The 13,532-nt window shown below is 37.7% G+C and overlaps 1 protein-coding gene across 2 annotated transcripts in view; it reads right to left on the reverse strand.

The window, feature by feature from the left end:
* Positions 1-265: 265 nt before the first annotated feature.
* The window catches only part of tafa1b (TAFA chemokine like family member 1b), a 185,419-nt gene continuing 172,152 nt past the window's right edge, over positions 266-13,532 (reverse strand). Inside the window, exons 4-6 of one of the 2 annotated variants that reach the window (XR_001630516.1) lie at positions 6,052-6,176; positions 4,483-4,569; positions 266-1,045 (exon numbers count right to left, since the gene is read on the reverse strand). Coding sequence is in view for 1 of the 2 variants with exons in the window: in XM_016443728.1 (XP_016299214.1) it covers positions 1,028-1,045; positions 6,052-6,176 (143 nt within the window). In the remaining variant the exon portion in view is untranslated. The remainder of the gene's footprint in view (positions 1,046-4,482; positions 4,570-6,051; positions 6,177-13,532) is intronic. The other variant, XM_016443728.1, reaches the window with a different exon arrangement.

A 13,532-nucleotide genomic window follows, 5' to 3' on the forward strand; every position in this document is an offset into this window, starting at 1 on the left:
GACAACGAATACTTACAGCTCAGTGCTATTTTAGCGCTAAAGATGTTTGCGCTGAAATATTGTGTTGCAACTGTTTAGTGAATTTTCCTCCGGTTTTTTTTTTTTGTCATCATGGATCCAATGGAACAAATTCTCAATCAAGCAAAAAAAAAAAAGCTAGATTTCCATTACATCAAGAGAATATGTATTTCCACAGATAGCCTTAAGAAACAAAACCAAGAATACAGTCTTAATTTAAACCCACTGAATAGGTTTAGGACATGATAGATCGTCATATGATGTCTTTTAATATGTATCTATATGTATATATACAGTTACTTTCAATACAAAGCTCCCACAAAATACATTGAGCATGCCGACAAATAAAAAGATATCTGGCCCAAGCAGTTGTAGACAGTGAGGTGACCTTTGACCTGGGGAATCTTCCAAATTGACAGCATGTGGACACTAGCGGTGAGCGGTAAACTCAGAAGTGGAGGGAAATAGCAGGGCTTCATGAGCTCCTAGTCTTTTACCAAAGCCAGTGCGGACACAGAACGACAAACTGGTGGTGGAATGGAAAAAAAAATCTCCTATTGATTTCCACCTCATTTTCACAGACCAGTGCTTATCCGTCATGATCCTTCATACAGTCATTCACAGTTTATATCAGGATTGTCCAGTTTACCTAGGGACATAAAGTTTTGAAATATATCAAATATAATTTGAAATCCAGTAAACGGCTCCCCTAAGCTGTATGAGTTTAGAACCAGAGGAAGGTGGTGAGGAGAAACGCAGAAAATCGAGAGAATTAGACACGGTAGAGTCCGCAGTGTTGGGCTCATTGATCAAAAATACAGATTAGCCTGCTTTATTTCTATTTGTCATATTCCTTGGCACCGAATGAGCAAATCTGGTCTTTATCCCCAAAAATGTCCTTCTTTATTGTTCAGTCACAGGTAATCCAGTCAAACACCCCTTGGAATGAATGGTTTCGTCCATTCTGACAGAAAGAATCCACATTCACTGCCTGTGAAGGAGCTCTTTGTTAGGTCCGGGGATGAATCTAAAAACAGATAAAAAGGGAGAGAAAACACACATGCATGCTTAGAACAAAGGTGAAATATTTGTGAAGAACGAATCCCAGATTTTCAAACCAGCAAAGAAAGCTCCTTTGAACTGTGGAGTTATTGTTTGTGTGTAGATGATTGTAATTTGTCTACTGTAACATATCTATACTGTTAATGGACCGATTGGCACAGAACGTGTAATGTTGTCAGTTGCCCATCTGCCATCTCTGTATGTTCCCTGTTTACACTGCACAGTGAAAAGAGCTCAGTAGCATTGCCAAGAGGTAAATAACATTCTTTTCTTCCTCTCTGTTTCTCCATCCCTCGTTTTCTCTCTCTTTGTGACTTCAGGGACCCTTATTTAGTCTGTCTGTTGAGTGTGTCGTGCTCTCAATGCTACATTGTGCTTCACTCAGACCGTTATTAACGATTTGTCTTCTCCCTCCTCAGACTGGAGGAAATGCACGATAACAGCCACAGTCACTAACGATTAGCCCATCTTATGTCAGCACAAATCGTCTTTAGATGTGCTTCCAAAAAGCTTGTCGCTGAATGAACATGTCGCAGTCCTCACACAATCAATGTTTAATATCAATCTCAAACACGCCACATACATTATGACACCACTGCTGAGTGTCTGTCTGTCTGTCTGTCTATCTATCTATCTATCTGAGAGATAAATGAGAAGTTAGGCAGAGAACGACAGACAGACAGACAGACAGACAAGACAGACAGACAGACAGACAGACAGACAGATAGATAGATAGATAGATAGATAGATAGATCTCTGCCTGTCTATCTATCTATCTGAGAGATAAATGAGAAGTTAGGTAGAGAACAACAGACAGACAGACAGTCAGAGATAGATAGATAGATAGATCTCTGTTTCTCTATCTGACTGTCTGTCTGTCCGTGTATCTCTCTGTCTGTCTAAAGAAGTACTTTACTGGCATGATTGTTACACATACAATATTTTCAAAATCATCCAATCATCCATCCATCAATCAATCCATCCCACTCAGAGCTAGGTGGTGTTTTTATCATAAAGTTGTGAAGTCAGTAGTGCAATGAAGCTAATTAAATGCTCAAGCCTGTGGCCTTGCCCTCAGCACATAAAGCATATGTTGACATTTCTCCGTCTAGATGTGAAGGAAGGCAGCCAGGTGTGAGCTACAGATTGAGAGAGAGACATAGACAGAGACAGAGAGAGTGACTGGGGACAGAAATTAGAAGCACCCCTGTAGGATTAAGGATTTAGAATAAGGTCTTGCAGAATAAGACATTAATTTGTGATTTTTAAGTAACAATAAACAGCCAATACCCCAGTAATATTCATGCTAATAACCAACAAGTTAATAGTGAGAATTGGACACTAAAGTGTTACCAATATTCTTATTAACTCACCAAAGTATTTAAAGTGAGAAGGGTATATAAAAAGCATGCATTTTAAGGTTAGAAAAAATAAGAGTAATCCCTTACTTTACTTTTTCAAGGGAAAAGTAATTTAAGTACAGTAACTAATTACTTAGTAACTAGTTACACCCAACACTGATAAGTCGGTGCCGATATCTTTGTGGGCAGCACGCCGACATACAGCGCCGTTGCGCCTGAGTTCAAATCCCGACTCGAGGACCTTTCCTGATCCTGCCCCTATCTCTCTCACTTTGCTTCCTGTCAGTTCTGATCTGTTCTATCATAATAAATGCAAAAAGTAAAAATAAATAAAATAAAATATAGATATAATAGTATGGTAAATTGTAATTAAAATGATTGTCATTGTACATTTATCTGCCTATTCTTTTTTATTTTTATTTTTTACAGTTTTTTTTGTGGGATTATGGGCTCAAAATGTCTATAGTTGTAAAATTTAACTGTACAGATGTGTATAATATAAATATAATATAAAGGGATCATATATTTGTTTCTAAATCTCATACATTTTAGATGCTGTCAATATGTCCATATTGTACACTTCACCATCTATCCAAATGTATGTATGGATACCTATAAACACTAATGAGATTGGGATGCTTTGTTCTGGCCTCTGACGTTGGATTAAAGGGCCAGTCCTGAGGTGATTTATCCAGCCTGGAGAACATGGCTCACAGCCGTACAATAGCTACAGGTTGAGTCCAACTCTCCTCTCAAATGAGGCAGATGAAGTTACATGAACTGGGGGAGGATATAAACCTTGTCTTCGTGTTTACGCATTGATTTTGGTTGTATTTTAAGGAACGGAATGATATAGCCATTAGGAACAGGTATAAGTAGGTAAATGCAGGGTGTCTCTCAGCCTCTTTCACTGTGTGCCTTCCTCAAAAGAGGCCTGCCTTGTCTGGAGCTACAGGCAAGGAGGGGTCCCTCTCTGTAAGACATAAAGAAAAAAAGAGAAAAAAGGGTGTCAGGCACACGCTTTGGCTTTTTCTTACTCACATGCCAATTTGAAAAAACGAGAATGGACGCCATACCAGCGTTTGTGAGTAAACAAGCTTGTGTGTGTAAGCGTGAGTGCTTAAACCGTAGTTTTCAGAGCAAAAAATAAATAAAAATACTGCAAGTGACGGTTTTAGCATTTAGCTTTCTTTTTGTTTGTTCTGATCATAGACATCCTTAGATTGCCTTGAAAGGACCGGGAGGGAGTGCTGGGTCGGGATGGGGGATGAAGGTGACCGAGCCAGCAAGATGGTCAAAGGTGTTTATAGAAAGTCAGCGCTGGACTCAAACAGATACCAACTCTCCAGTGAAGCAGATCAGACACTCCAGGCTAGGAGGTTACAGGAAGTGCACACCTACACACACATGCACAAATACACCCTGCACACCTCAAAGAAAATGGGATAACGCTGGGGAACCCACAAACAAACATGGTAATCCAGTCCTCACCATGCCTTGGAGCTTACAAAACGGCAGACAATAGAAGCAAACGACGAGGCAAAATACTGATTTCAGCATTATGCACTTATTACCGACTACACGGTCATGCTTGAGCCCTTTTCGCCGTGTGTGTGTTTGCACGCTCATTAATTTGAGCCTGTCCCTGGGTGCATGTGACTGCGTGTTTGCATGCATGCAATTATGCTGCATTAGTACAATGGCACAGTATGTTTTGGAGTGTGTGACTGCACACGACAAAGACGGTTCGCTTGTGCATTTGTTTCTATTCGGTAATTACTGTGCAGACTGCCGCATTCACATTTTTCATTATGTTCGTGTGTGCACACACTTATAAATTATGCTGACGGGAGAATAGACACTGGAGGAGGAATATATTTGTGGCTTTTTAATCATCCGCAACATATAAATACACTCACAAACACAAACACTGACTCAGCAATAAGTATGTTTGGGACTGTAATGATGTTGATGAGCAGTGATTAAAATGTGCAAGCCTAATCATATGGCTCAAGATGTTTAAAAAAATGGAAATGCCTACCTTGATGAGGAGAAGGACGCCGCTGAGCTTCTGGTGAACCAGCTTCAGTGGCCCTCAGAGCTAAAAAGTCGAATATGGCTGGGTGTTCTGGGAAGAAAGATATGAGGGGGGAAAAAAGGAAGTTTAATATCAAGAGTGGGGTTTTCTTTCCCATTTACCTGTGCTCTAATTACTACCTTTGAAAAGATGAGTAAATTTGGTTGTTTCTTTACAGTTTTTTCTATTCATTCTCAATTAGAGATAAAGGAAGAATTCACCTTAAAATGTAAATTCTGTTATCATTTACTCACCTTCATGTCACCCCAAACCAAAAAGTAGAAATCTTTGAAGAACTGCTACGCAACTATTGCCAAACAATGAGCTGTCAGGCACCAAATAAGAACAAAAAAAGTTGTAGTCGACATGATTTGTATGCTATATTCCGTATAATACTTTTAATGCTTTTGTGAAGTAAAGACTGAACGTTTAGAAAGCATTAACCTAGATTATTCATCTTTACCAAAGCTTTCATCATCCTAAATCCAAATTCCAAAATGGTGCATTAGATGCTTCGCCACTGATTCTTGTGTGTGTAGCAACCAAACATGGCATTTCATTTTTGAATTTGTACAAAAATGAATGCAAACTTGGTCTAGACGTGAGCTTTAGGGCAGGATTATCAGTGAATATTGAGTTTTGAATTATGAATAATCAGTAAATAAGGTCTGATTACCATTTACTCTAGCAGATAATAGCACTTTTCTGATGTTTTTCTTTTGACTTTTTTGGAGCTTGAAAGTTCCTAGTCTTGTCATTGTTGTTAAGGAAGAGCATCGGAACAACACGAGTGTGAGTAAACAACGACAATTTTCATTTTTGTGTAAACTTTCCTTGCTTGACACAAGTGGGCACATTATTTTATTCATTCTGTTTAAAGATACTTTTACACTAATAATTCAAGAGATGATTTCTCTGGTTCATTAGGTTTGTATGCATGATCTTACCTGGGAAATCTCGAAAATCATCCAGCCACCATCGGATAAGCAGGGCTTGGGATAGTTTAAAAGACGAGCAGATGCCAAGGAGGGACCAAACAAACCCCTGTAACACTATCTACTTGTGTTCACTGTCACATGACTCTCACAGATCCGCTGTCTGTCACCTCTCTACTGAATCAGTGTATGGGAATACTGATCTGCTCATCAAGTTTTAATATTGTGTCATGCGTACTTCCTGTCAGAGTTGTGATATTTCGTTTATTTTTGTCTGACTTGTGTCTTGATGTCCTGAACTTATTTAGTTTCTTATTTCTTAAGTTGAACTCAGCACAACATCTTTATAATGCTGCATTAGGACTAAATGAAGAAGATGTGTTGTCTGAACACACACTACTGCCACATGGTATCATGAGGAATAAACAAGTTAGTGAGGTGCAGAGTTACATGTGTCCCTTGGTCTTATAAGACAATATTTCTTGTCACTGAATCATTTAACTGGATAATTTTTTCAGAAAAAAAAAAAAAAAGAAAATTGTATATGTGTGTGTTTGTATGTGTGTGAAGTGATGTTCAGCATGTTCCGAGCCCTCACCCTTGTGGTCTTGATCTTATTCCCAGAGGAACACATCCAGCCGGAGTTGTCTGGTAGTGTCTTACACTCCTCTCCCTCCAGACACGGCTCCATCTCACACCACCACTTCCCAATCACGATGGAGGCTGCAGACAGACAGACACACACACACACGCACACGCACACGCACACGCACACGCACACACACACACACACACACACAAGAAAAAGAGTTTCAAACATGTGGACAAATTAAATGTAGTGTACAGCGGGGTTTACACTACTCTCATAGTGCATGATAGTACAGAAAAAAAATGTTTCTATTGAACAGTAATAGTGCAATGTACTTTGTGGGAAAATAATACAAGTGATTTGTTTTGTTTAAAAATCTTATAAATGTATGAAGAGGGAAGGGAAGTGTTTTACCCAACACTCAGTATTTACTCGTAGTATTTATTAATTATTAATGTTTTGCATAATATCTAAATTTGCATAATAGCTAAGTTAATTTCTTGTTCAAAACAAATCACTTCAGCAGTCTTTACTAATTTCTGTTTATTTTGATTGAATAATTTTTCTTTAATAAATATACTGTCATTAAAATGTTCATTTTAAAAATACAGAAAACAAAATATTTCAAAAACAAATATTCTGAAAGATTTGAAGGAGATTCCAAAATAATTTATGACTTCACAGTAATACAAATATGTATATATATATATATATATATATATATATATATGATTTAGAGGAGAATAAAATCAAATGCTCCTTTTAACCTGGTGCACCTTTAGCACCGTTGCACCCTATATCTGATTTATTAAATTCATCTTTAGCAATGTGATAATTCTTGGCTTTTTGCACTTTAAACAGATAACCAGGACTATTCTAAACATTCTAATCACGGGTTATCTTGTCTCATGCTATTAATAATTTAGTATATAATAATAATCCATGAGTTTGGAAATTAATCCTAGACATTCAGGTTTCAAGATTTCATACAGTACTTTTGTAAACCCTGGGATACAATTCTTATTTGCATATTTATGAGGTCAATCCCATTGACTGAACTAGCAACAAGTATGTGACCGGTTTTAATTTGATTGTCCGTCTGTGGAAATGTCAGCATGTAAATCCGCTATGCCTTGTTTTGCTTTACCTGATGAAGCATGTGAAAGTTTCTGTGACTGAACAAAGAGCATGAATATTTAATAAGGCAAGCACTCTTTAGTCTATAATTGGTAACGTGGTAACTCAGGTTTAAGTGCAACGTGACAAGCCACATATTTTACTTTGATATTACACTGACTTAAAAAGGCGTTCAGTATATTTTGACATAAATATTCACTGAATAACATTTGCTGAATAGTTTCTCTCAGGCTAAAAGCAAAGCATGAAAAAAAAACCACTTGTAATTAGCATGGGTTTTGAGTATGTATTTGTGTGTGTACGTGTCAGGGAGCATTCACTGCTACACACAACAGAGGGAGGAGGAAGAGAGGAAGACAAGTGGTGACGACAGAAATGGAGGCTGCCTCGAGTCAATGTGTTTTCCCTCAACGAAACCAGCTCTCGAAATGTTTTCTGTAGTTTTAGTGTAGCTTCTATTTCAAACCAACACACTAACATCATAGTGGGAAATCATTTCAATGACCATATTTTTGAAATAAAACACAGTATAAAGACATATTTCACAGAAGAAAGTAAGTCAAGTAAGGTTTGGAAAAAAATGACGAGTAAATGATCACAGATGTATCATTTTGGGGTGGATTATCTCTTTAGGTCTGTCGACCAACAAACCATATTTTTATTGTTCTTGTTCTGCTGCAGTGAAGAGGATTTTCTGAGGTAAATTGTTTGGGATTTGAAGGTTAAAAGTCCAACTTAGATTTCATTATTCTGTACACTATCTTTGCTGTCTGTCACCAGGGTTAAAAGGTAAAAATTAATCAATATAAAGTCTTAGCGCAATCCTCGCTCACTACTGAGCTAAATCTGAGCAGAGCCTGGCTTCTTTCTCCTCACAAACAGACTCTTAGCTCACTGCTTTACATCCTTCAGATTTTAACAGCTGGTTTTCAGTCTTTTTGAAACACTTATTCTACTTTACTCACTTCTCTGTGAAAGCCTGAATCACAGCTTGCACTTTTGGTATAGGTGTGCAAGTGAGAAAGCCTGGGTTGCATCCAAGATCCAGCAATTTGATAAAACTTACATATAAAAGTAATCTTTATGATATGTTGTTTGCGGTGAAAAAAAGCAAGCCTTGAATGTCAGCAGCGTAGTGCACAAGTGAACCAATTATTATTTTCTCTTTACTATAATAAACATGAATAAAAATCAGAGGGTCTATGGAAAGTTACAGCTTACAGTTACAGTTATCACCCCAATACTGTATGTGTTTAAACCGCCAATGAAACTCCTTGTGTTAAATATACCTCAAGAAAGTAGTGATAGGAAGTTTGATTCCTTTAAGCAAAATGATTCTTTTGGAAGGTTCATTTCAGTAAACTGGTTCATCCATCTGTGAAAGACATTCAGTGTCCACAGATTGTGAAAAAAAGAACCTAAGAAATATGAATAATGCTAAAATGGTAAACAGTGTAAAAACGTTATTACTATTATAACTGAACTATTATATTTTGTCTCAATTATTTGATGTATGTTTGAATAAATCAGTGCAGCTAACATGTTAATGTGTTTCTGGGTCAAAACTACTGAAAATGACAGAGCAGGTCACATATTAATTTATCTAAAGATATTTTTTTCTCAAATTACATCACTATTTATTCAAAACACACCATGGCACCAAAGCTCCACTATAGGTCAGAAAGCATTCACGCAGATTGCGATTTGACCATGCCAACTTCTGTAGATTCTGTAGCAACAGATACCCAAACTCTGACTGTGCTATCTGTCCCATAATTCCTCACTCTCATGTGCGGTGCACACACTAGCCCAAGGTTCATTAAACACTAAACTCCCTCTGGTCTGAACAGGATGGAGAGTAATTACCACAGACACTTCCTACTGCTTTACCTGCCACTTTTCTGTACAGCTCAGTTTTACTGTGTACCATCTTAATCACAAAGCAATTAGCGGTCAGCGGGGGTGTATACATGTACTTGTTATAGATAGGATTGTGTTGTTGTGCAGGACGAATACCTGCAGTTAGTCATCGACGGAAGAGATGAGATATTAGTTTTGTTATCATAGTCCGTCTTGTCCGTTATGTTTCAACACCCAAAACACCCATCTGAGTGGTCAAACTTAGTGAAACTGTGAAAAATAGATCTGAAGCGCAGAATGACACACTTTACATGAAATGCTGCATTCTTTTTTTGAGAGCAGATATTGCACAGGTGTTTTGCCACAGGGCGCTTATTCTCAAATTGAATGTTCCTGAGCTCATACATCGCGAGGAACCAACAAGCCTCTTTTTTATTACCAGGCAGTGAAGGAGTGATATTCAGACACTCTAAATGTTGAAGCCATTTGAAAAATAGTCAAGTAATACCTGCAACAAAGCAAAAAAGAGACAAAGAAATCAATTCCACGGAACAGAGCAATGATGGAATCACCGAAGCCCAGATTAAAACTCTGGCCTATGAAATGTGAAACTTTTTTTTTGTACAAAAAAAGAATTGTATTCAGGGCACTCAGGCTTGTACTGTCTGAGCAGAATGTGGCTACATTTATATTTTGGACAACACCTGTACTATAAGATGGCTATTTGGAAGATGTACATTTGATGATACAACAGATAGTTCTGGTCCTCGGATTTGATTGGCTGAGCATGTTCAAAAAGTGCTGATGTAGCACTGACTCTTTCTGCAAGTTACATCCATTAGCCAGTAGGGGGCAACAAGTGGTTTTACAAGTGAGTCACTGAATCATCCATTCAACTGATTCCTTTAAAGAAACTAATTAATTCACAAATGAAACATGTAAGTGTCTTTGAATCACGCAGTTATTCATTCCAAAACACTGATTTATTTAATTAACAAAACAAATGACTTGGCCTGTCCCAATACCAACACTTGTAGTCTTGGCCTCTACAAAGTGAATGTATGCAGCAAGAAAAAGGTGTGCAAAACTGCCTGAAAAATGTCAAAGCTGACTGCCATTAGCATACACTAAAACATACACTACATCTCTATAACTAATATCTAATTTGGTAGTAAAACATAAGTGAAATTGCGATAGAAATCGCATCCTACGTTCCCTTCATTAGAAATTGCAGGAATCATCCTAACCTTCCCCTTCGGCCCGCTTGGACCACATATCACGTGTGTATGATTTTATGAATGAGTCACTGAATCATTCACTCAACAGATTCATTGATTCATCCAGGAACCAAGTATATCTAGTTGTGGCAGTTACTTTTTCGGTCTTTGTAATTATTTTTGCTGGTAGAGCAAAAATATCCAAAATTAACTAGACACATCTGTCTAAAATATAATTTACTCAGTATTAATGAAACTTATTTGATTAAACCGTTTCATAAAAACATCACACTCTGGATCATGCACTCTCTGCTTTGTTTTCACTCTAATTAAACAATTATACATGATTTTATTTATACACCTTTTTCGAATGTATACTTATACTACGTTTCCATGATAAAACAAGTTTACACAAAACATGAGCAACATAACAGGTTTTCTCCAAATTCTGTAATACTCCAGAAGACACTTCCAGCACTTACTGCCAGTCCTTAAATGTGTAGATACAGCAGAGTCAAAGTGAGACAAATGGTCTGATGTCTACCGCACCAGCGTTTGACCCGTCTGACAGATGGCCCGCTCTCTCTCTTTCCATCGCAAACTTGGCAAGCGGAAGAGAGTTCACGAGAGAGGACACCAAGGTCAGTGCTTTTGCTCTCAGACTTTTATCTGTCTGGATTCATGCCAGACCCCGTTCAGGTGACCTTCTCAGCCTGAAGTCAGGCCTTTCTCACCGGGCCTTGATCCTTATATGGTTCCCTCCGGCATCTCGCCCTCTTCAGGGTCCTCCCGGCCATCAAAAAGTCACAACTTCAGCAACTTTTTTGCCATCGTAGCCTCAGCAGGATGGTGTTTTCTCCCAAGAGAGGGCAAGAAAAAGTGGATTATTGGAGCAGAGCAGGACCCATGGGGCCCAGGTCTCACTTTCCTGGTCATCTGTCTTCTTGGAGTCGCTGCCGAGCAGAAGTGTAGGTAGAGGTAGGCTGATTTCAATTTCAGTTTTTCTGGTTTGTGTTGTAATGACTTGTGGTTGCGTTTGCTGAAGGTCCTTGATCATCATAAGTACTGGATGATTGGGAGCAGGTGTGGACCTTGTGACGTGCTTGTAGATCTGTGACCCCGAGCAGCACGCAGGTTGGCAGCACTGTCAGGTAACAGATAATGTCGTCTGTTGCTCGGGATTAAATAAATCAAGCTGTCAAAGGGTTTTTCATTAACATCACACTATGTTGTCTATCACTGATGCAGAGGTGACACTTCCACACACACACAAACACACACACACACACACACGCACACATATACATAGGGTCATTCAAAAGCAAAACTGAGAGTGACAAAGTATCTGTCAATCATCTGTGAAAGGAAGCACCTTGAGGAACCATAAGAAGAGATTCAACACACGGCATAGTTACATGGTTTCACTGAAGAAATTTTTGTAATTCTTTTCTTATATAATGAACTTTGCCTAGGACACCAGGAATATCTAAATATAAACAAATTAGCAAAAAAAAAAAAACCTTTATATTTTAATATTATTAAATGTAACATAATTATCATATTAAATACATTTATAAAGTTTTTAAACATTAATAAAACTTATTTAAAATAAAAAAAACAAATAAATAATTCTTGTGAATATTAAAAGTAAAAATAAGACAATACATTTACATTCATGTTACTGTTTGTGTATGAAATTTAATGTCATGGTTGCATGGTTTCACTAAAGATGTGAAATAAAAATGGCAAAAAGTGTTTTTTCACATGGTGTTCAAACAAGCTTTAATAAATACATAATATTAATAATTTAGTTGACATTTTTCAATATTTTATATTAGTTTATATACTATTTTACACAATAAATTAATACAGTTTGTGAATATTAATAAAGCTTATTTAAAGATCACATTCACATTTGCACTCATGTTACCGTTTACAAAAGTCTTGTGTATAAACTACATGAATTAAATGTGCAAATATTTTTAATTAATTTAAACACTGTAATTGCTATTACAATTAACTATAAATTATCATTTTTAAATTACATTTTATTAGTTTTAATATTTTATTTTATTATTTTAAACTGAATTAATTATAAGTGTAAAATATACCCAACTGTAAAGTATTACACCCAAATAATAATGGCAATTACAGCACCTAAAAAAGTCTCATTTTGGCACACCCATCTAGCTTTGAATTTTATATGAAAACACAAGGGACTCCAGGATGGATTCAGCGGCACACCATGTTTTCCCAATGTCACTCAATCGATCACTTCCAGCGGAGATTAAGAGCGCTAAGCAATTACACTTTAAATTCTCTTGCTTTTCTTGCAGGTGTTAATTCACAGCGCCGGGGTCCGGATCAATACATCAGTGCAGATAATGGCCAGCCCCCTCTGGCCCCGCCCCCTGCTGTCCTCAACGTCATCAAAGTGAAGAATGAACTCACTCTTTAAATCCACTTCAGCCACTCTTTCTTTCTCTGCCTGCCCAGAGAAACGGTCTGTTAATGACCTGATTGATTAAATAAGGCCTTTGCTGAGCTCTTAGTGAGGACAGAACGACTGTTTTCTTTTTTGAGTAGGCGCAGGTAACGGTCGCAATAAAGCCGGATAAGGTCAGAGGGTGAGCCGAACAGCTCTAATTAACCTGGGGTGTAATTAACAGGGAGCCGAGATCAGGTCTCCATCTGAGGGTCAGAGAAGGCCGACCTCGGAAGGGATGGAGTGCCGTTAGTCGCCATTAGTCAGTGTTTTACACAGAGGAAGAAGTGTGGCTTGATTAGACATTCAAAGAGCAGCGTAAGGTCTCTCAATCATGACCCTGTCAAAACTCTCCACTCTTAATGAATAGACCTCAGAGTCCTCAGCCTTTCTTCAAAGTGAGCTTCACCATACAGTATGTGTGTGTGTGTGTGTGTGTGTGTTCTTCTTCACAGCTCTCAATAAATGCACAAAACAATGCCTGATTATATATAGGCTCAGAAGATTCTCAACACATGAATTAGACTTTTTTTGATACTTGCTGGTAAACTACCCTGTGAATTTGTTTGTGCAGTTTTCTTTCCTGTATTTTTCTGCTTCATACTGGCATAGGAAGTGTGGATAGGCCATAGTGAAAGGCTCATCCTTCAATAGCCAGAAGGTTTTAGTTACAACCATGATTTGTTAATTGCTAGTCAGCTGCAAGGGGAATTAGGGAAAGGGCATTCTCATTTTAGAGGGTCCAAAAAATCACATTGTGAGATACAAAGTCACAATTTTGTCTCAAGTGA

This window comes from Sinocyclocheilus anshuiensis, unplaced genomic scaffold (genome assembly GCF_001515605.1).
Source record: "Sinocyclocheilus anshuiensis isolate Anshui unplaced genomic scaffold, SAMN03320099.WGS_v1.1 scaffold51, whole genome shotgun sequence".
NCBI lineage: Eukaryota > Metazoa > Chordata > Actinopteri > Cypriniformes > Cyprinidae > Sinocyclocheilus > Sinocyclocheilus anshuiensis.